General features: G+C 41.6%; 1 protein-coding gene across 1 annotated transcript in view; it reads left to right on the forward strand.

Moving 5' to 3' along the window:
• The first annotated feature begins 6035 nt into the window (after nt 1–6035).
• The window catches only part of TM4SF4 (transmembrane 4 L six family member 4), a 30776-nt gene continuing 12607 nt past the window's right edge, over nt 6036–24204 (forward strand). The window contains exons 1-3 of the mRNA XM_003925050.4: nt 6036–6447; nt 7217–7306; nt 19099–19235. Of these exons, the coding sequence (XP_003925099.1) occupies nt 6274–6447; nt 7217–7306; nt 19099–19235 (401 nt within the window). The 5' untranslated portion in view covers nt 6036–6273. The remainder of the gene's footprint in view (nt 6448–7216; nt 7307–19098; nt 19236–24204) is intronic.

A 24204-nucleotide genomic window follows, 5' to 3' on the forward strand; every position in this document is an offset into this window, starting at 1 on the left:
TCTCTGGAATGTAGTTTCCTTATTAGTAAAATTCAGATTAAAGTAGAACCAACTTCATACAATTGCTGTGAGAACTAAAGGATATTTCTTAGCATCTAATAAGTATGACACTTTTTTCCTGTTATTAGCATTATTAATATCTACCTTCCTTTTCTTATAAGCTCTGCCCATTTAACATGTCTCCAGTACCTGACACATCACTGCTCAAAAAATATGCTAAAAGAATATACAAAAGCTAAAATTGACCCCCACAAAAGTTCACAGACATAAAATTTTAAGACAGTTACTTTTGATATTATTTTTTTCCAAATTGTACTTGCTCTCTTGGTGTTGTTAGCATTTCCTAGTAAGTTTGTAATGTTTTTGTTTCTTGAGAGACTCCGTCTCACTCTGTTGCCAGGCTGAAGTGCGGTAGCACGATCTTGGCTCACTGCAACCTCCGCCTCCTGGGTTCAAGTGATTCTCCTGCCTCACCCTCCCAAGTAGCTGGGACTACAGGCACAGGCCTCCATGACCAGCTAATTTTTGTATTTTTAATGGATACAGGGTTTCACCATGTTGGCCAGGATAGTCTCGATCTCTTGACCTCATGATCCTCCCGCCTCAGCCTCCCGAAGTGCTGGGATTACAGGCATTAGCCACCACACCTGGACTGTTTGTAAATTTTTATAAGCAAAAATTATTGGAAAAAATAGTTTTAAAGAACAAATGGGGGCTGGGCGCGGTGGCTCACGCTTGTAATCCCAGCACTTTGGGAGGCCGAGGCAGGTGGTCAAGAGATCGAGACCATCTCTCACGAGGTCAAGAGATCGAGACCATCCTGGTCAACATGGTGAAAACCCGTCTCTACTAAAAATACAAAAAAAAAATTAGCTGGGCATGGTGGCACATGCCTGTAATCCCAGCTACTCAGGAGGCTGAGGCAGGAGAATTGCCTGAACCCAGGAGGCGGAGGTTGAAGTGAGCCGAGATCGCGCCATTGCGCTCCAGCCTGGGTAACAAGAGCGAAACTCCATCTCAAAACAAAACAAAACAAACAAACAAACAAAACAACAACAACAACAATAAAAAAAAAACAAATGGGAAATACCTGTGCAAAGGCACAGATGAAAAGAATAATACATAATTACACAAAGTCAGATATATAGACATTTAAAACAAATGCAGTGTTAAAATTTCTCTGTATTTTAAAACCATAACATGAATTTCTAAACTTGGTTTGAGCCCATGTTTAATTTTAAAAAGATGAGGAACCACAGTTAGTGATGTTTTACTTTATGGAGAGTGAGTGAGGGGTGAATTCCTGTTGAAAGTTAACTTTTTACCTATAACCATGACGATATGAAAGAACGCTAAAACAAATCAATATTTGGGTAGGTCATTGGGACAGATTTACCAGCTAGAGCTCACACCTCTCTCAGAGGTCACTGCTATGCCCTTTTGTACTGAGACCTACTTTAGAAAGGACTATATAGCACCACTTTGAGTCATGAGGCAGGAACAAATTTGCATTTGCTCATTCTAATTTTAAAAACAACTAGAGATACTTTTAGGGTGTAGATACTAGATCCTCAAGTTCAAATCATAACTCAGGTTGTGTCTACCCATACAAAATGGAGGGAATGATCCAGATAATTTAGCCTGTGGCTGAGAAAGTCCCTTGATTTGAACCTAAATGCATGCAGGCAGTCCCTTCTGTGTTGAACAAACAGTAGGTACCAGTCTTTGGTTTCTGAAGCATTATATTGTGGTGATTAAGCAGACAGTCTCTATAATCAGACTCCCTTGGTTCAAATCTACCTTTATCTCTGTGGTGAATTAAAGACAGACAGAAATTCTCTGACATTTCTTTCATAAAGAAGTGAGGGCTATGTTCCCTCCCTTTGAATTTGAGATCATTCTATGTTGACCAATAAAATATGGCCAAATAGGCCCTGTCCCATTTTCTGATTCAGGCCTTAAAACAATGGCAGCTTCTACTTCTTATATCTCAGAGCTTTATGTTACCATGTAAAAACCACAGAAACTACATGGTTATGTTGCAGAAACCACATGGAGAGCTACAGAAAGAAAAGAAGCGGCCCAACTGAGCCCAGTGTTATAGCTGTTCCCAACAAGGCACCTTGGCATATAAGTGAAACCATCTTGAACTCTGCAAACCATTGTGGCCACAACTGAAGAACCGCAAGTACAGACAAGCAGAAGGAAGAAAAGGAAAACCAGCTGTGTTTCCACCAGCAGCAGACAAGGACTGTCATTGCTAGGCTGGCAGCTGTTTTCCAACATCCCAGGCAGGGGCAAATGATCTGTATTTATAATCCAGTGGCTTTTGATAGGGAGTCTCAAGCGTATGAACTCTAAAGAAGACACCAGTCTTTATTTTTTTATTGGAGACCTATAGTAAACAAAACATGTTGCATTATTACCTAACATCTATGCATACATAACAAACATTTCATAAAATGGCTCTTATTACATGCAACGCCCACTAATATTTTCTATTATTGTTTTCCTCCTTTGGGAAATCACTTTTAACAATCTATTTTCATCATCTAGGTAAGTAAACATGAGGACCTGAATTTTATTTGAATGCAAATGTGTGGAGACCCCTGTCTTCTTCCTGATATTCTGTATGAATAGACGAGAATGCTCTGCTTTAAGACAAGCAGAAGAAACCAGGTCTTGTTCCTCTGCTAAGGGGCAGTTACCCATTGAACCTCTGTGTATGGGTTCTCTCGTCTCTTGTCACAAGTAAAAGGTTGTAATATCATTGAGGGCAGAAAGCAAGTCTTAGATTTATTTTATTCACAAGGACAGTACTTGGCACATTGGTGGACATTTCATGCATGTATCAAACACACTTATTGATTGCACTGCATTGCACTGAATTGACAGCTCTTCACCCATTTCAGGGTGAACATCTCCTGCTCCTGTGCTTGCTGGCTGAGGAACTGACTTCCTGCACCACTGAAAGGGACCTCTGGACTTCCTGCTGCTTAATCCCATGCGGTCAAACCTCCCATTGGGTGAGGTCCATGGAGACAGCGTCCATATTCACATTCTTCTCCCTTTCTACCCCCAAGGATCCCCCCTGTCGTTCTATCCCTTCCAGAGCTACCATCTGCTCTCACTTCTGAGGTCTCCTTACAAAGCTAGTGACAGAATGGGGCTCGATGTCCTCAGCCACTTCCTTCTTGCTGTCTCTGAAAACAAGGGGGTTAGCCTTTTTAGTTTAAAGCCTTCACTGCTAAACACCCAGAGGAACAGAGTAAGCAATAAACTATCAAGCAGGAATATCACAAAAATGATTCTCGAATCTCACATAATTTTCCTTTGCACCTATAGCAGTCTGTTGGTGCCTTCCCCACTGAGGGTGAATTTCACCAGGCTTCCCTTCCTCCCACCATTCCCTCTCTCCAGATTCTACTTCTTGCCTGGAGGTCTGAAGACATAATTAATAGTTGAAGAATTAATGAGTTAGTCACTATGCAAGCATTTGACGTCTCAAGTGGTCAGGGCATTCCAGAAAGGTGACTGTCTTTCAGTGTTTCTCTTCCTCTACATGGGAAACAAGTTACCTCAGGCTCTTCCTCAAAGTTACTCATATACAACGTTTTCTTTAAAAATCCTGAAAAGAAAACTGAAGCATGCTCCACAATATTTCTTACTTTCATCATTCCGCTCAGACAGTATAGATGGGTAACTCCAGCTGCTAGTTTAAAAAATCTAGGACATTGGGGCTAGTATTGGTCAAATGCCATGATGGTAATTTCTAGAAGCAAAAGGTATAGTCCAGGGAGAAAGAAAAGAGCTCCCCAGTTCCCAGAGGGGAGCTGCCTAGCTCTAAGGACATGTGCATTTGACTAACCCAACCTGCTGACCTCCAGGACTGGTGTCTTCTTTAGAGTTCATACGCTCAAGACTCCCTGTCAAAAGCCACTGGATTATAAATACAGATCATTTGCCCCTGCCTGGGATGTTGGAAAACAGCTGCCAGCATAGCAATGACAGTCCTTGTCTGCTGCTGGTGGAAACACAGCTGGTTTTCCTTTTCTTCCTTCTGCTTGTCTGTATATCTAATTTTTCTACCCAAAAAAGTCACATATTATTTTGTAATAAGAAATAAAATCACATTTCTTGTCTTTCAGAAGGAAGTGTCTCCCACTGCATGTATATACCTCACACACAGTGTCATTCTATTGTTCATATTGAAAATATGATGTATTGTTGTTTGTTTATTTTTGAAAGGGAAAATCTATGAGAAAGACCATAGCCTGGGTTTTGGCAATGCAGAGTCAGAGTCGAAGGGAGGTAGGCTAATGGGTATAAATATACAGTTAGGCAAAGGGATAAGCTCTATTTGATATCAGAGGAAAGTGACCACGGTTAGTGATAATGTATTATAGATTTCAAAGTAGCTAGAAGAGAGGACTTAAATTGATCCCAATACATAGAAATGACAAATATTCCGTGATGGATACCCCCAAATACCCTGGCTTCATATCTGTACATTGTACACATGTAACAAAATATCACAGGTACCCCATAAATGTGTAAAATAGTATGTATAAATAAAAAACAAAATCTTAGCTCTTCCCGTTATGCTGAGATGACCTTGCAAAACTCTCTTTGAGCAGAAACATCCTCAGCTGTGAAGGGGATGTGATACCTTCTTTAAAGAAGGGTGAGGAACATTTAAGGTGCTCATTTGTGCTTGGAATATTATGCATGGCTCAATAAACATTTGCTGTTTTTCTGCTTTCTTTTTCATCCTGACCCTGAGATTTCTAAGCATCTTTATTAGCAACCAGTACTCATTTCGTAGAAATTTTAGAAGGAGGCTCATCATTTATCCAGTCTGACTTCTCTGGAATCCTTCCCACAGCTTCTCTTTCCAAGGGCCTCTGAGCCTTGGCAGAGCCCTGCCCCCAGCTTCCTGGTGAGCAGGTGGCCTATTCCACAGTACGACAGGTCTCACTATGGTAATGATGTCGCTTGCTTTTTATTTTGCCAAAATTCGACTCCCTAAAATATTTGACCTATTTTAACCTCTAGATTCTCAATGAAGAACTAGTAAGACATCCTGTTCCACCTCTTAATCCTTCAGCTGTTATGTAATACCAGTACCATGCAGGGCCATCGCATAATGTAGGGCTTGGTGCAGGCGTGGCAGAGAACTTCTTGACACAGAGCAAATGAATAATGAATCATGACCCTGGCAGTTGGCAAACTTTCCAATAGGGGTGTGTTTTACTGCCTCCCACACTCTCTAACTGCTCTTCCAACTGTGTCTTCTCCCCTGTCAACTCATGGGCACCTTCTCTCTCTCTTTCTACCCATTGCCAATCTTCCTTTCCCCTTAGCCTTAGTGAATGATGGTTTCTTTATTCCTATATGGAAGACATAGCTGAAAAAAGATGATTAGGAAAACTGTTTTTGCTAATTCCATCACATTGTATAGGGAAGAGATAGAACCTAAGTACTTAATTGAGTAACAAATAGAGAAATACAGCAATCAGACAATAAAATGAACAGCTACTTTTTTCCTTAAAAAAAATTCTTGTTCACTGGGGAAAAGGAAAAAAAAAAAAAAAAGGAACAAAAGAAAAAAAAATTCTTGTAAGTCTGAGCTCAATGTTACACACATAGACCATCATATTATTTTCATGTTGAGGAAAACAGAAGCTCTCTTGGATAACCCTGCATTCCAGGCTTTCAGTGGAAAAGACAAGACACGCACTGTACACCATTAAGCACTTGGGAGACATGATTTTAACCAGGATGTAACTCGATTATATTCATGATTTATAAAGAGTCTGGGGAAAATATTTCTTTATTTGGGCATGGGCACTGTCAGATTAAAGGTGCAGTGGTTCTAAATGCTGTTTGTTCCAGCCCTGTCTTCGATTGCAACAATGTGAGTGTCGTGTCTGTGCTGGTGGATTATTAACAAAGGTCATTGGTCTCCATGGCAAAATGATTGAATGATTGCTCTGAACGTAATCTCATTAATGGGGGTGCAAAAAAAAAAAAAAAAAGCACTTCCCAGGTCAGGGAGAATGTATAAATGTCCATCGCCATCGAGGTTCTGCTATTTTTGAAAAGCTGAAGCGACTCCAAGGACGCAGTTCACAGAAATTTGGTTCTCGGCCCCAAAATACTGAGTGAATTGGAGACAATTCCAAGGACTCTCTGGCCACAACCCGTCAAGAGGCCCCAGGAAGAAAGCAGTGAGGAGCTTTTGCTTGCTGACCTGTATCATACCACCCCAGCATGTGCACTGGGGGCTGTGCCAGATGCCTGGGGGGCACCCTCATTCCCCTTGCCTTATTTGGCTTCCTGGCTAACATCCTGTTATTTTTTCCTGGAGGAAAAGTGATAGATGACAACGACCACCTTTCCCAAGAGATCTGGTTTTTCGGAGGAATATTAGGAAACGGTGTCTTGGTGAGTAGGAAAGCCTTAAAATCCCCCCTAAGGGAGATTTCCCCTTCTCCCCGATCCTTTTTAAATCAGGTATCTATTGGGGAGATATTTAGTGGGTAACAGAAGCCCAAGCATTGCATGATGAGAGGTCAATGCCTTAATTTATTTCTTCTTTCTGTTAGGAGCTGACAAGGACACGTCAACTAAATTTACTAAGTAATTAATCTCCAAGCTTGGGCTGGCAATTCTCATGTGTCATTTGAGTCCTTGAACTGAAGTGAAGGCCACACAATTTCTTGATTCCAACAAGATAGTGCACAAAACAACAATAAACCTGCAATGCTTTTCTAGCAACTTGATTGACTTAGAACCACCAAGAAAAGCAGTTGTCAATGCAGCCCTCTTCCACTTAGGACCTAATGATTTCTTTACCAATAAAATCGGGAACCTCCCGTTGAGAGAGAGAAAGGGAGAGAGACTCATTTTTCATGACAATTGAGGACAGTTCAATGTCATGACAACTGAAGTTTCTTACTCTTTTTCCTAACACACGATCCAAATGGAAACTCAGATCTTGAAATCTTGCCTCATTGAAGCTGGTTAGTCAGGCCAAATGGAACCTAAGCACTCCATAACACTCCATCATCCCTCCAGCCATGCTCTGTGACTTTGCCATTCCCTTTGGGCCTCCAAGTCCCTCATTATGGATGGGGCTTCTTATAAAGTCAGGCAGGCTTAGGCCCTCCCTTCAACTCCTGGACTCTCTCTGAGGTGCTTCTCTTGCTGGTAGATGATCTTCCCTGCACTGGTGTTCTTGGGCCTGAAGAACAATGACTGCTGTGGGTGCTGCGGCAACCAGGGCTGCGGGAAGCGATTTGCGGTGAGTTACCGTGGGGGGCAGCTACGAGAATTACTCCAGTGTGCTCTGTCTTTTTGTGCTGGGCAGCATGGGGGTGGAGACAAGTTATCAGCTCCAGCCAGGATGCTGGGAGCAGCTGGTGAAGGGATAAAACTGTGATTCTTCCTGCCAATGTGAGAAATAATAAGAATTTTCCAAAATATCATAGCCCTCATAGGATATGAATACTGTATTAGGTTTTACAAAGTGAAGGAATGTCAGAGCTGGAGATTCAGATGGGTGCCATATACAGATGCAAGCCTGGAAGGCGGAGATGGGGCTATAGCATTTCTCTGCAACTGAGAGGCCATAAGAACTCGGACAAACCATTTCTCTTCTCTGGCCCTGAATTGCTTTATCTGTAAAGGGGACTTGGGATGGGATAAAAGATGGTATCCTCCCCTCCCCAGTAGCCTTCTAGGTTCCTCACCTACACCACTTCCCTGTTCTCTATCTCTGAGGCTCAGCACCTCCCCACTTCCACTGGGCTCGCCTCAGGACTTCTGTTTCCTCGCTTGTTTCATGCGGCCATCCATTTTTTAGTAGGTGAACTAACTAGAGACGTTAGGGATCAAAGTTCCAGGGTGCAGTGGACAGAATACTGGTCCATGAGGACAGATCCCATTTTGCAACTGAGCAAGTCATTGTACTGCTTTGCCTACCTTTGCTCATGTGTAAAGCAGGAAGCTGGACTACACTGGAATTTCTCAAATATGGACAAGCTCTGGTAGTACACAGATGTCCTATATCTTTCAACAACATAGAATGTTATTCCCATTCAATTTTCCCTCAATCCTTTTGACTCTATCAAGAAAAAGATCTTATTTTGATAGGCATAAATCTTTATTTATATTTTATTTTATTTTATTTTATTTTATTTTATTTTATTGAAGCAGGGTATCACTCTGTTTGTCCAGGGTAAATCTTGGCTCACAGCAGCCTTGACTTTCCAGGCTCAAGTAATTTGCCCACCTCAACCTCCCAAGTAGCTGGGAGTGCAAGTGCACCACCCTACCCAGCTGATTTTTTGTATTTTTAGTAGAGACAGAGTTTTGGCATGTTTCCTAAGCTGGTCTCAAACTCCTGGACTCAAGCAATCCACCTGCCTGAGCCTCCCAAAGTGCTGGGATTACAGATGTGAGCCACCGTGCCCAGTCGTCTTTAGTATTTTTTTTTTTACCGTTCATAATCTCCCTTTCTAACAAAGAGAGGACAAGTTTTAGGCTCCAGGAATGAATGCAACATTATTTAACTAAAACGCAATAATATTGTGTTTCTATCTGCTAATTATTCTAATTTTTCATCCATGTAGTGATATAAACTACTAAAGTGAGAGTTGATGAAAAATATTAAGAGTTAGATATATTGATGAGGCAGAAATGCAGCATAGTAGAACTGGAATTATTGGACTGAAGGATGAGGAAGGCCAGTTTCTCCTGTAATCTCCCATGGTTTACTTGTCCACTTAAAAGATTCATGAACCACAATAATTAACCACATTTACTTTAATTTCTTAAAGGGAAAGTTGCACCTATCTGTTCTGAAACAGGATCCCTTCAACATTTCTTTCTTACCGTTATCTGATCGCTTATTCAATCAAAAAATATTGAGCACATGAGAAGGACTGAGGCTGGTGCAATGTGCATACATTACAGATTCCATGTGAGTTCAAAGGTCAGTCAAAGAGAATATAACAACATGAGTCCCAAATAAGTATTGGTAATTGTTATGTTAACATTTAAAGTCATCATTTACAAAGAGATGTTTTTAAAAACCCACAATTTAATATAATCATAAAATATGTTTTACATAACAAAGGATATTTTATGTAATTATAAAGGAAAAGAAGATATTTATAACTTATTTTTCCCTTAAATTATAATCCTATTATACCTTGTGAACTTTTGGGGGATAAAAGTTGGAGATGAGGATTTTTTTTTTTTTTTTTTTTTTTTTGAGACGGAGTTTTCGCTCTTGTTACCCAGGCTGGAGTGCAATGGCGCGATCTCGGCTCACCGCAACCTCCGCCTCTTGGGTTCAAGCAATTCTCCTGCCTCAGCCTCCTGAGTAGCTGGAACTACAGGTGTGCGCCACCATGCCCAGCTAATTTTTGTATTTTTAGTAGAGATGGGGTTTCACCATGTTGACCAGAATGGTCTCGATCTCTTGACCTCATGATCCACCCACCTCGGCCTCCCAAAGTGCTGGGATTATAGGCCTGAGCCATCGTGCACGGCCTGAGGATTTTTTTTTTTTTTTTTTTTTTTTTTTTTTTTTTTTTAGTTAGCAATTAAGAAAATTGGATGAAAAGAAAGAAGAGTCATTTCTTTTAGAAATCTGACATTTCATACCTCGTGCTGAGTTAAAGGCTAAAGACTGGCTAGTATAAAATAAGGGGTCTTTTGTTTGCTTGATTTTTGTTTTTAGATTTACATTTAACCACAGTGAGAAGTGAAGTAGCATTCTAAGTTTTACACAAAACTTGGTTTTTAAAATTAAACATAAATGAAGTACAAGATGAAGGCCAAAAAAAAAATGTTTTTATTGATGTTGTTTTTGAGACAGAGTTTCACTCTTGTCACGCATGCTGAAGTGCAATGGCGCAATCTCCACTCGCTGCAACCTCTGCCTCCTGGGTTCAAGCAATTCTCCTGCCTCAGCCTCCTGAGTAGCTGGGATCACAGGCATGTGCCACCATGCCCGGCTAATTTTGTATTTTTAGTAGAGACGGGGTTTCACCATGTTGGTCAGGCTGGTCTCCAACTCCTGACCTCAGGTGATCCACCTGCCTCAGCCTCCCAAAGTGCTGGGATTACAGGCATGAGCCACCTCGTCCAGCTGAAAAAATTGTTTTTATAAGCACGTTTCATTAAAAAAAAGTTTGGGTCACTAGGATCTGAAATATTTGGTCTTCCCAATACAATTTTTGTCAGTGAGGGCTGTCTAAGCCTCGTGTGGAACAGGCCTTTGGCATGAGTTGAGAATAACTTCTCCAAATGACCAGCTGACCGTCCAAATGATGAAGCAGTGTACATCACAGGACCTCTGTGCCAGACAGTAAACCAAGGCACCTAGCAAGGCTGACCACATGCTGGAGAGCCAGCAGAAGGATTTCTTGCTTTTGATTTTTTTGTTTTTAATCAGCTGCCAATTTTTAAGAATTCAGAAACAGAACATAAAGAATCTAGATATCTGACTTCTTTTCCCAAGAAATAAAATATTAATCTGGCATCCTTAGACATGCATTTTGGCACAAGCAGCCAGGGTGGGCCCTGTGGAGCTCAGCACTGGGCCTGGCTGAGCTCCGCAGGGCCCACCCTGGATCCTCCAATCAGTTAGGGTCCTTGCCCTGCCTCTAAGGCCACTGAGCACATGCCCCTGCTTCAGACTCTTGTTTCCTTGATGTTATGTTCTGAGGCTTTGGAGCATCAAGCAATAATAATTTCTTTCTTTTCTTTTTTCTTTTTTTTTTTTTTTTTGAGATGGTTGGGGGGGTCTCACTATTTTGCCCAGGTTGGTCCCAAACTTCTGGAACTCCTGAACTCAAGCAATCCTCCCCACTAAACGTCCTGAGTACCTGGGGCTACAGGTGCTCACCATCTCACCTGACTGATCATTTTCCCAAAATGAGGTATTTGCATTTTGTCAGACAAAAAGCAAGAACTGCAGCCTAATTTGGAGAGAACTATACTGCTGAAGTGCTGAATTATTTTCCAAAGGCTCATGGCATCCCCCTCCAGGTTCCGGGTGTTTCAGGGACGCGGGGCTTCTGTAAGGCACTGCACAGGAAACCCTGCAGGTGGAAAGGTGTGTGAGGTAGACACAGACTGGGCCACCAGCTACTGGGCTGAATCCTCTGCCCTCTCTACAGCCTGCTCTCTGTCATTTATTTTCCTGGCTCCTCTCTCTCATCTTCATTATATCTGGAACATTCCCCAGAAGCCAACTGCACCATTCTCTTCTCTTTCCTTGGGTAGCAAAACCAAGAAGTAAGAGATAGAAGCAGGATGTGGTGGCTGCAGAGATAAAGCAAGACAATGAGCTGGAAAGAATCTTGGATCACCTGATTCATGGTTTCTTCGTAAACCCGAGATCCCCAGTGGCTTCTTGGCAGCATGGCAGTGGCTTGTCGGCATCTCTGCCCTTTAATCCTTCTAAAAAATGGATCTTTCAGGGCCTAGCAGGGCAGCAAATTAATTTTGTTAACTTGTTTATGTTAAGTACATGTTTTATTAAGAGCCTTTTGTAAATCTCGGATTTGACTCAAAGGAGTGTCTTTAATAATGAAACCAAAGACAGATTGATGAGGATATGTGTTGGGTAGGCAGGCGTTTCACCATCCTTAAAGCATATTAGATAAATCAAGGCCCACCCCACCCATAAACAGGGCCAGATGATCAACCTCCCTCTTTTGAAGAAAGGTCTTGGTCACGTCCTAATGCAGTCTGTGTGCTGTGGGCCCCACTTCTTCCCGTGCCTGGCTCACTAGTGCCCCCTAGAGAGCATTTCTAGGGACTCCCTCTTGCAGAGGTCCTGCAGGCCAAAAGCATCCCTAAATTACCTCCTCATTTCTTGGAATGACAGCCAGTTTGAGGAAGATTTAAGAAAGACAATTCCTCTAGAGAAATGAAATATATTGAAAAAAATTAAATTTGTTTTCTTCAGTAAATATTTCTTTTTTGTTTGTTTTTGAGATGGAGCCTCACGCTGTTGCGCAGGCTGGTGTATAGTGGCATGATCTCGGCTCACTGCAACCTCTGCCTCCTGGGTTCAAGTGATTCTCCTGCCTCAGCCTCCCGAGTAGCTAGGATTCCAGGCACCCGCCATCAAGCCAGCCTAATTTTTTGTATTTTTAGTAGAGACGGGGTTTCACTATTTTGGCCAGGCTGGTCTCAAACTCCTGACCTCATGATCTGCCCACCTCAGCCTCCCAAAGTTCTGGCATTGCAAGCATGAGCCACTGTGCCCCGCAGGTTCAGTAGATATTTTCTATGCTTCAAAATCCTCTGCTACAAAACGGATCGTGGCAGTTACTACCTCTCATACGGATGTTGTGAGTTCTAGGGGAAGATTTCGCAAGCATTGGTGTAAAGGAAGAGGAAGGAAGTACCAGCTAAGTACCTAGGGTATGGAGGACACAGAGATCCTCAATAACCACTTGCTGGATGAATGAAGTAAGTGAACATCTAGGAGGGAAAATGGGCTCTCCATATTTATCAGGCTCAATCCTTACAACAACCCTCCGAGTTTGGCACTGAACTCCTCATTTTATAAATGAGGAAACTGGGGGTCCTGCAAGTGAAGTTTCTGACTGCCACTACTCCCACTCCCTTCCCAAGCCTAGCGCAGGAAAAAAATAGAGGATATTAATTTTTAAGTAAAAAAAAGACTTCGGGTAATCTCTGTTCCTCCTTATGAAGGAGGAATGGCCATGCCCTCGGGAGATACTTTGGCCAACATAAGCACCTACATGACCCAGCAGACACCAGCTGGGATCTGACGGTACCTGTCTGTCTCCAGAGCCCAACAGAAAGGGAGGTTTTCAAGCTGACAACTGGTGGATTAGAGGACATATGATTGCAGGCCTTCTTACCTACTCTTTCAAGGGAAACATTTACAGCATATGCTGTACACATTTCTTTAACAATGTGAGCAGAATTTGTACCCTGAGCAACTATGAGAGAATTAGCCTGTTGACTTTTTTCATTTCAGGGTTATGCTCTCTATATTTGCGTAAAGTAAGTGTTTGGGTGAGGATAAAATAACAAAACTGCTATAATATAATAATGACATCGATCAAGTGCTTGTTAATGTCATGGGAAATTATCCAAACCTTGGGAACAGGAAAAATAATTTTGAGTGTCCTATCAGTGAGGCATTGGGCATTGCTAGTAGCCTCTCCCACCTGGGGATGATCTGATTTTTGAGAGGTGTGTACCTTTACTGATTAGGCTATCTTACATATTATCTGTAAGGCAGGTACTTATTATTGAGCCTTATTTTACAGAAGAGGAACTGGAATAAAAAAGATTAACTTCCCAAGATCATGAGGGAGGAACCAGAACTCAGATCCAGATCCATCTGCCTCTAATCCATACCTTTGACCACAACACAGTAGTGTCCTTCCTCACTACTTATTCACTTAGACTAGGTGGAGCATGCCCATAGCACAAAAACTGCAAAGGAATTCTCCCTTATCTGATTTCAAAGTCTGCCAACTTCTCTCTTCAGAGGACCCCTGCTGTTCTTAATTACTGTCTCCTTCCAGAGATATCCCAGGACTTTTGCCTATTTACTGTAAATAATATCAATTTTGAAGTGTCTGCTTTCTAATGTACTCAACTTGCTTAACTTGATCTCAAGAACCTTTCTTTTCTTTTTCTTTCTTTCTTTCTTTTTTTTTTTTTTAAGACAAGAGACAGGGTCTGGCTCTGTTGCCCAAGCTGGAGTGCAGTTGTTCAACCTCAGCTCACTGCAACCTCTGCCTCCTGGGTTCAAGTGATCCTCCCACCTCAGCCTCCTAAGTAGCTAAAACTACAAGCACATACCACCACCCCTCAATAATTTTTGTATTTCTTGTAGAGATGGGATTTCGCCATGTTGGCCAGGCTGGTCTCGAACTCTGGGCTCAAGTAATCTGTCAGCTTTGGCCTCCCAAAGTGCTAAAATTTGGTGGCTCAGACATGAGCCACCAAGCCTGGCCTTTCTTTCTTTTAACATTTTGTGTCATGAAACCCATGATAAATAAGTTATTCTATGCTGGCTTTTAGATTGATCATATCTCTCAGAATTTGAAATAACTTAAAGCTACATGACACAGCGTATGTCTTGCTTCCTGTGAGTTATCCATAAAATATGCCGAGACGCCCCCCTCCTTCATAGAATCTGTTTTTCTCTGTGACAGCCTAGTCTTTCATGAAGACAACTCAATCTGCCACATGTCAACAAATGTTTCCAGACCACTCAGAACCTATTTCTGAAAGGGCGGTAGGTAGCATTAGAAGAAACTGCCCTAAGTGTAAGATTTCACTTGCTTTAATCCTAGGGTTATACTAGCTATACCTAACTGAAGAGAAATTTGGTTGGAGCGTGGAGTTGGCTAAGAAACAGAAAACCAGCCATATAAGCTCTCAGTAAGAACTGTAGGCCAGGTGTGATGGCTCAGTAATCCCAGCATTCTAATCCCAGTAATTTGGGAGGCCAAGAAAGGAGAATGGCTTGAGACCAGGAGGTCAAGACCAGCCTGGGCAACAGAGTGACATCCCATCTCTATTTAAACTAAACTGAAGAAAACAAAATTGTAGCAGCATTTTCCAAAGCATTTTCTTACAAGGACTCAAAGGAAAAAAAAAGTGTAGGATTCAATAAGAATGGAAAACTGCAAGTACCATGTATACCCAACTGCAGGTATAAAACAAATCTGAACATAAAATCATGTCTTATTTTCCCATGAAGAAACTTCAGAAAAGCTATTTAACCAACAATAATATATAAACTTTCAGTGACATAAACATATTTTAAATCATGTTATATAAAATATGAAATAATTTTAATATATTGATTGTGAACTGACATTTCTCACATTTATGATTTTTTTGAGACAGAGTCTCATTCTGTCACCTAGGCTAGAGTGCAGTGGTGTGATTTCGGCTCACTGCAACCTCTGCCTCCCATGCTGAAGCAATTCTCCCACCTCAGCTTCCTGAGTACTGGGACTACAGGTACAGACTACCATGTCCCGCTAATTTTTGTAGAGATGAGGTTTTGCCATGTTGCCCAGGCTGGGCTTGAACTCCTGGGCACATGTGATCTGCCCACCTCAGCCTCCCACAGTGCTGGAATTACAGGCTTGAGCCACTGCACCTGGCCCATTTATTTTAAAGTAAATAAATATTCATGTTTCTTTTACATCAATGTATTTTCTACTACTAAAGGCACGCTTTGAACCATCAAAAGGCTCCCACAGCACATCTTCTTTTCCATTTAAGTTTAAATACAACATTTTCGTGTCTATGCATGATGTTGTCAGGAAATTTCACTCTTAGTCACAAATATCAATTCTCAGAAGAAGAAGACAATGTTGAAACATTCCTCCTACAGGTATATATTAATGATCTCCACAATTACAAACCTGAAGTGTGCTTATTTTAGAATGCCCTCTTTTTTTTTGAGGTGGAGTCTTGCTGTCACCCAAGCTGGAGTGCAGTGACACAATCTTGGCTCACTGCAACCTCTGCCTCCCAGGTTCAAAGGATTCTCCTGCCTCAGCCTCCTGAGTAGCTGAGATTACAGGCACGCGCCACCATGCCTGGCTAATTTTTGTATTTTTAATAGAGATAGGGTTTCACCATGTTGGTCAAGCTGGTTTTGAACTCCTGACCTCGTGATCTGCCCGCATCGGCCTCCTAAAGTGTTCAGATTACAGGCATGAGCCACCATGCCCAGTCTAGAATGCCCTTTAAAAGGCTTGTTAACTATAGTATCCAGAACTAGGAACTGTGAGGTCAACCTTTTTATAATAAAAAATGTGTTAAGAAAAAAATTTTTAACACAATTCTGTCATCCAACAATGATGGAGTTGTTTCTGACTAATGTCTTCTCCACTGGTTGTTCAAAATAAAGTGTTTGAGGAAATACCTTATTGTCTGATAAATGAAATAAGGATTCAACTCTAAGGTAATTCCCTCATTTCTGTGGAATAATGTGAGAGTGAATGATTTTCCTTATATTCCAGCATACATAGTATATTTCCTTCTCAGAATTTTCACACATTCATGTCTCATAAGTACTATATTCTTAGAAGTACAGCAGGAACGAAACTTATTTATGTAATCCAGCAGTTCTCAAAATTATTCAACCATATATCCTACGGAAAAAAGATTGTCTGTTCTAACATGAGAAATTGACCAAAATGTTCACTTACTTCTGACCTAAGTTAAAGTCATGAATGTTCTTGATGCTGAGGGTGGATTTAGATACCCTAAACATAAACAATAAGGGGAAAACATCTAAACAATTAGTAATATGAAAGCTTAGTCATTGAAAACATGCAATAAGTCATTATCCGGTGCCTTTGATAAGCTGAGAAGAAGAAAAACTGTAAAACTATGGTAAGTGGGGAACAATGTCCTATCTTTGAGTAACTTATTGTTCATTACTTCAAGGAACTTGTGCTCTATTTGGAGAAGACAGCCACAAAAAGTTAGGAATTAGCCGGGCATGGCAGTACATGCCCATAGTCCTGGTTCTGAGGACTGAGGTGGGAGGATCACTTGAGCCCAGGAAGTCTAGGCTAAAGTGAACAATTATTGCACCACTGTACTCAGCCTGGCTGACAGACCAAGACCCTGTGTAAAAAAAAGTAAAATAAAATAAAAATAAAAAAATAAAAAGCTATGCATTAATGTATCAGAGGCATTGTGCTATGACAGAAGGTTGTACAATCTGGCCGGCTATGGTGGTTCATGCCTGTAATCCCAGCACTTTGGGAGGCCGAGGTGGGTAGATCACCTGATCTCAAGAGTTCAAGACCAGCCTGACCAACATGGAGAAACCTTGTCTCTACTAAAAATACAAAAAATAGCCAGGTGTGGTAGTACATGCCTGTAATCTCAGCTACCCGGGAAGCTGAGGCAGGAGAATCACTTGAACCCAGGAGACAGAGGTTGCAGTGAGTCGATATTATGCCATTGCACTCCAGCCTGGGCAACAAGAGCTAAACTCCATCTCAAAAAAAATAATAATAATAAAAAAAGAAGTTTGTGAAAGGAAGAATGGAAGGGTCCGTTCTACAAAGAGAGTCAGACAAAGCACATGATGTTAGAGCTTGGTATCAAAATGTTACAACAGTCAGATGAGTTGGCAAAAGAGTTAAATTTTCTATTAAAAAGAATTATTTTAAAAAGTTGCATCCAAAACACATTGATATATGATATGAAAATGAATACCAGCTAAAGTAGAACTACATTATTACATAGATTCCAATCACCCAGGCATGATCAAACCCCACCCTACCCCAAATATGTACTATGATAATATTATTAATAACATGAAAGGAAAAGCAGCTGACATTTAACTTAGGTTACCATGTCTAATTTTTACAACGGACGTTTAAGGTGGGCTCTATCATGTCCATTTTAAGATGATAAAACTAAGGCTCTGAGGACACATTAATTATGCAAAGTCATTACACACAGAAGACTACCAAAGCTGAGATGTAAGCCTAGGTCTGGGTCTGCCGACTTTAAACCCTGTGCCTTGTCGTCAAAGCAATAGAGACGATAGTTTTCAGCCTCTTTTTCCAAAATTTTAAATGTTTTCATGGTACTTTCTAATTACTGTTTAGAATGGATATTGCAAAAGTTCTTAATATCTTTGGGCCTACATTTTTTTCATCTGTAAGAAGGTGTTAACCTAGATGGACTCCAGGATTGCTTCTGCCTTTTGCAGTCAATAATTCTATCTTGATTTTATAATTGAAAAAAGAAATATGGTAGTCTAATCTGTTTTTCATTAATTAATCTCCATCATAGAAAAATGTTTCAAAGAACGCCGGGTATAGTGGCTCATGCCTGTAATCCCAGTACTTTGGGAGGCCGAGGCGGGTGGATCACTTAAAACCAGGAGTTCGAGACCAACCTGGGCAACCTGGTGAAACTCCATCTCTACTAAAAATACACAAATTAACCAGATGTGGTGGCAGGAGCCTATAATCCCAGCTACTCAGGAGGCTGAGCTTGCAGTGAGCTGGGATCGCACCATTGCACTCTGCATTCCCACCTGGGGGACAGAGTGAGACTCCATCTCAAAAAAAAAAAAAAAAGGAAAAAAAAATATTTAGAAGAATGGGATTTTTTGGATTGCTTAACTTAAAGAAGAGAAAACTCCAAGTGTGGAAGGGGTGAGAGTTGTCAAGGCAATCTTCAGATAGTTTAAAGACTGCTGCCAAATGGGAGAGGTCAGACCTGATCTTTGTGGCCTCTAGGAACGTAATGAGGGCCAATGAGGAGGGGTTTTAGACTTTTACTCTTTCTCAGAAGTAGAACCTGCCTGTCACATGAGACACCACAGTGACTGGCCTCAGCAGGATAATTTGACCAGAAAACTTTTTTTTTTTTTTTTTTTTTTTTTTTTTGAGACGGAGTTTCGCTCTTGTTACCCAGGCTGGAGTGCAATGGCGCGATCTCGGCTCACCGCAACCTCCGCCTCCTGGGTTCAGGCAATTCTCCTGCCTCAGCCTCCTGAGTAGCTGGGATTACAGGCACGCGCCACCACGCCCAGCTAATTTTTTGTATATTTAGTAGAGACGGGGTTTCACCATGTTGACCAGGTTGGTCTCGATCTCTCGACCTCGTGATCCACCCGCCTCGGCCTCCCGAAGTGCTGGGATTACAGGCTTGAGCCACCACGCCCGGCTCAGAAAACTTTTAAGATTACTGACACTCCAAAGGTTCTTTGCTTCTATAATAGATTGGCTTTATCTATCAGCCCTGGGGAGGAGAGTATATCTTTAACAAGATTAAAAGGCCATGGCTCAAAGGTATCAAAACAGAACCAATACCTCAGTCATCAATGAAAAGGTGAAAAAGAAATGGAAGGGAAAGGAAGAAACCAGAATTCATTCTAGAAGACCCCACAGGTCTAATCTACTATAAAGACTAGCTCCTACCCCATAACTTCTTGTAGCCACCATGTACAACAGCACGTGGATTAGGTGTATTGAGTGTATCCTCTGGACCACCTGGCGAATTTGACTGTCTATTCCTCTCTTTCAGATGTTTACCTCCACAATATTTGCTGTGGTTGGATTCTTGGGAGCTGGATACTCATTTATCATCTCAGCCGTTTCAATCAACAAGGGTCCTAAATGCCTCATGGCCAATAATACTTGGGGCTACCCCTTCCACGATGGGTAAGACCACACCCTGCAATGCCCACCTGTCACCATGAGGGGCACAGGCAGATAACTCTCCCAAGGGGAGACTGCACACAACGTCCTATCTTTATCCTTAACACAAATCTCAGGCGTGGAGGCGGCGCTGGAGTTGTGGAGTACAGCAAAGTTGCATAGGATCTCACCTCTAATTACTCCTTTGACAGAGCCCAGGAGAAATAACTAAAAGAGGATGGAAGCCTCCTTTAGCCTGAGGGAAGGAAGAGATTTGTTGTGTCATCAGTGGCACTCAAATATTTATTAGCAGCAACACAAGGCATCTAATAATATTAATAAACAAAGTAATAGTTTCCATTACAAATCTTATAAAAGACAACAAGAATAATTACTAACTGGGCTCAAGGGCTTTCACTAATACCCCAAATTGTCTATAATTAAACAATTGTTTAAGTGCAAATGTACAGAAAATGACATTGAAATCATCATAGGTTTCTCGCGTTAATGTTAATAGACTCATTAAAATAACATTTCATGGTACTTTGTATGTTGTAAAGAACTTTATCCCACAGATGTATAATTTAATCTTCATAGTAACCTCAAGAGGTAATTACCCTGTGCCAAGGCAGGCTTAATAAGTTTAACTAGCTTCAGAGTTACATAGCTAGCTGAGGACAGTGGCAAGGCTCAAATCCAGGACTTCTGACCTCAAGTCTTAGCCTTTCATAGTAAACACCCTTCTGCACTGCACTGACCAGGAGGGGACCGTTCAGTCCAGTAGCCAGCAGCCATAAGCAGCTACTTACACTCAAATTCGTTTAAATAAAATTAAATTAAAAATTCAATTCCTGGCGGGGTGCAGTGGCTCACACCTGTAATCCCAGTACTTTGGGAGGCCAAAGCGGGCAGATCACCTGAGGTCGGGAGTTCAAGACCAGCCTGAGCAACATGGAGAAACCCCATCTCTACTAAAAATACAAAATTTGGCTGGCATGGTGGTGCATGCCTGTAATCCTAGCTACTTGGGAGGCTGAGGCAGGAGAATCACTCAAACCCAGGAGGCGGAGGTTGCAGTGAGCCGAGGTCAAGCCATTGTACTCCAGCCTGGGCAAAAGAACAAGACTCTGCCAAAAAAAAAAAAAAAAAAATTCAATTCCTTAATCACACTAGCCATATTTCAACTACTCAGTAGTCATATATTGAATAGCACAGGTATAGGACATTTCAGTCATGGTAAATAGATCTGTTAGGCGAAGCTGTACTAGACTTTTAACTTCCAAGGGGGCTTGGAGCATCTTTTTGTTCACCGTCTCAGCCTCTCTGCCTAGCAGTGACTGACACATTCCACAGAGTCAAGAAATATAATTATCAGGTCTTCCTGAACATAAAGGATCCATTCGTGCCTAAAAAATATCTGTAGAACCACCAATATATTAACCCAGACCTCTGTGTATTTATTTACTGTGAGATTATAAAGCACCTTAAGAACAGGCTTCAGGCTGGGGAGGTGAAGGGACCCAGTTTTCTGTGATACATGGTCCCGGTTTGTTCACAGATGTCCCACATGAAATATTCCCACCTCAGTCGTAGTTAAAGAATACAAGGTCTCTAACATCCTCATACCTTGTGCAGTAGTTTCCAAATATATTTCGTTTACTATGTGAAAAGCACTCTTGTCATGCAGAGAGGGCTGTTGGGGATACACTAAGCTGCCATCAGGTTGGCTTCCTTGAGCTCAGATCCCAACAGGCTGAGCCCCACCCACCCCTCCCCACGTGCCCAGCTCACTCTCTCCACCTAGGGGTGTGTGTGTGAAGCTACAGATTATGTCTTGCTTCAAGGAGCCCTCTATTAATTCCAGCAACATCAGTGCCACAGTAAACATATTTTTCTACTTTTTCTGTTATGTGAATAATACTACCCTAGAAAAATTAAAGTCGGTTGGAATAAATGTATATCCAAAACAAAGGAGGGATAAAGGAAACACAGCAGATGCCAAATAACACTCCAAAGCCATTCAATGTCCTCACACATTCTGACTGCAGGACCCAACACCCTCCCCTCACACACGCACGCCCTGTTTGGGATGGGATGGGACCAATGCCCAAGGTCAGGAGTGACAGCTGGCCTCTGGGCCACCACACCAAATGCCCAACTGAGGGAAGGACAGGCAACCACTTTTTGAAGTTCCAGGTATTAGTCCTTTTGGGGAAGCAAGTTTTCATTCTCACTGCAGTCATTTATTGTGCATTGCTCTGTAATAGATGCTTTCAAATATGTTATTTTATATACCCCTCACAACAGCAACTAACCAGTATCATGAACAGGGGTCAGATTATAAAGATCTAGTAATAAAAACAGAATAGGGTAAACCTTGCAGGCAAGTGGAAACATTTCAGAATTCTCTATCTTCTGGTCACCGTACAGCTTTGATAATTACCTGAAGGGAGAATGATTTGAACACCTAGACATCTGCACAGCTGCTTCAAACTACAGTGATCAAAATTACTGTAAAGGGATGTATTACAAAACCATATATATATCAGTTTCCAGATGATTCATGGGCTATTTAAGAATGATTTTGACTACTTATGTTTTTTTTCCCTCATGCCCTAACTTTAGAATTTAAACCCATGTAAGATGTAAGTTGACTCTTTATGCAAGTTATAAAATATGCCATGATGGCTACAGGAAGGGCATTCAAGGGATGGGTCCAGGTCTCACTGCATCCTCTTTGCCACCTGGCAAATCTTCAGCAGTATTCTGTTGTCTCCTCAAATCCTGTTTCCTCTCTTCTGAGATGAGAACTCACTTTCCTTTTTGATGTTATCTACCACTGTCAGCTCCAAACCTTCCCTCTGACTGCAGAAGCTCACTGTGAATTTCTTATAGCAACAGTTGAACCTTCTATTGCTTGGTGTTTTCAGTTAGCAAAGTGCTGTTACCTACATTGTTTCATTTGATCCTCACACAAAGTTTATGAGATTATTAACTCCCCTTCAGAGGCAGGACAGCCGAGGCCCAGAGAGGACAAGTGACTTGCCAAGAGGAACGGTTTCTTAAATGCTGACGCTCAAATCCAAGTTTTCTCACTCCAAGTCACAGTGCTTTTTCTAGAACACAATTTATATTGGCTCATACTGTCTGCTTTTTGCCTAGATTCCATGCTGGCAAAACTCATGGGAATCTGCCTTCTACTCCTTTTACCATACTGTACTGTACTGGTATCTGATGGTTAAAAAGGGTCTGTGGACTCTTCTTATCCACCTAAGCATATAGTAATTGTTATAGCTGTAAACCTAACACTCATACACAGCTGCTGAGAGGGTAGAAAGGATCAGTCACTTGTATGAGCCAAAACAAGATAACTGAAGACAGTTGTCATTTGTCCCTTATTACCAAAGGGCAGCTGGGATGGCAACTGCTGCTGCTGCTTGTTCTGGTTCTTCTTCCTCTTCCCTCCCTTCCTTTGCTTCTTTTCCTTGTCTTTTTTCTTTTCTCCTCTTCCTCCTTTTCCTTCTTTTTCTTCCCAACGATTAAGTGTTAAGTGTTTTTATATGCATTATCTCACCTAATCTTCCTCATAAATTTTAGAAGAATTTTCATCCCTGAAGTAGAAAAATGAAACTCATAAAGGTTAATTTTCCCAGGGCAACATGGCTAGTAATTAATAGAATACATTACTTTTTAATTGGCAGGGAGTGGTGGCTCATGCCTGTAATCTCAGCACTTTGGGATGCTGAGATGGAAGGATTGCTTGAGTCCAGGAGTTTAAGACCGGCTTGGGCAACATAGGGAGAGCTACCCGCCCCACTGCCCCTCTACAAAAAGAAAAAAAAAATGTAATTAGCTGGGTGTGGTTGTGCACACCTGTAGTCCCATGTACTCCAGGCGTCTGAGGTGGGAGGACCGTTTGAACCCAGGAGGTTGAGGCTGCAGTGAGCCATGATCATGCCACTGCATTCTAGCCTGGGTAACAGAGCCAGACCCTACCTCAAAAAATATATATACATATATATGTGTGTGTGTATATATATACACACACACACCCATTTATATATCTACATATACACATATATACGTGTGTATATATATAGTCAGTATGTATGTGTATGTATATATATATATAGTCTCTCTCTCTCTCTATATATATATATATATTATATATATATATATATATATATATATATATATATATATATACACATATGTAGTCAGTATCTTATTTCGTGCTGAAGCCTATCTCAAACATGGAACAAAAATGAATAGACATGGCTCCTGCCCTAGTCAGTATGTGAGTTAGGGCGAACACATGAAACAGATCCTCATCATGCAGAAAGTGTGAGACAGAGGGGGGGTGCAGGGGAAATGCTTCGAGAAGGTGACATGGGCTGATTTTGGAGGATGAGCAGAAGTTTGCCTTCCAGTGGTGGGGGGGAACATTTCAGGCATGAAAAGGCTGGCATGCTCAGCAAACATCAGAGCACTGTGTGGCAGAAGCTTAATGTGAATAAGGAGAGATTTGCAGAAGAGGCCACCACACAATGTGGTGAGACTGAGAGGCAGGTGGATCTTCAAGACATCGGGGCACAGCAGAGGACTTCAAGTAGGGCATAGCATAGCCACTTTGGACTTTTAGAGGCATGACGGTGCCAGTAATGTGGAAAGTGAATAGGAGGACTCAGGAACTAACGGGAGATCAAAGCTGGCATCATAATCCAGGTAAGATGGTGAACATCACCCAGGCAGCAGAATTGGGGCTCAAAAAAGACAAATTTCAGAGAATGTTTGAAATGGAGTCATCAGGTTTAGGTGTGAAGAGAAAAGGGGAAGGTTACCAAGGTGGACTCTGAGATTTCTAACAGTGCACAAAATCCAGGGCTCTGCAATGCCGCAGCATTTTAGCACTGTTTTCCTCAGAAATGTTTGTTGGTGATAATACTAAGGGAGCAAAAATAGTTAACTTGTTCTGTCCTGAGAACCATATTAA

Source organism: Saimiri boliviensis, chromosome 9 (genome assembly GCF_048565385.1).
Source record: "Saimiri boliviensis isolate mSaiBol1 chromosome 9, mSaiBol1.pri, whole genome shotgun sequence".
Lineage (NCBI taxonomy): Eukaryota > Metazoa > Chordata > Mammalia > Primates > Cebidae > Saimiri > Saimiri boliviensis.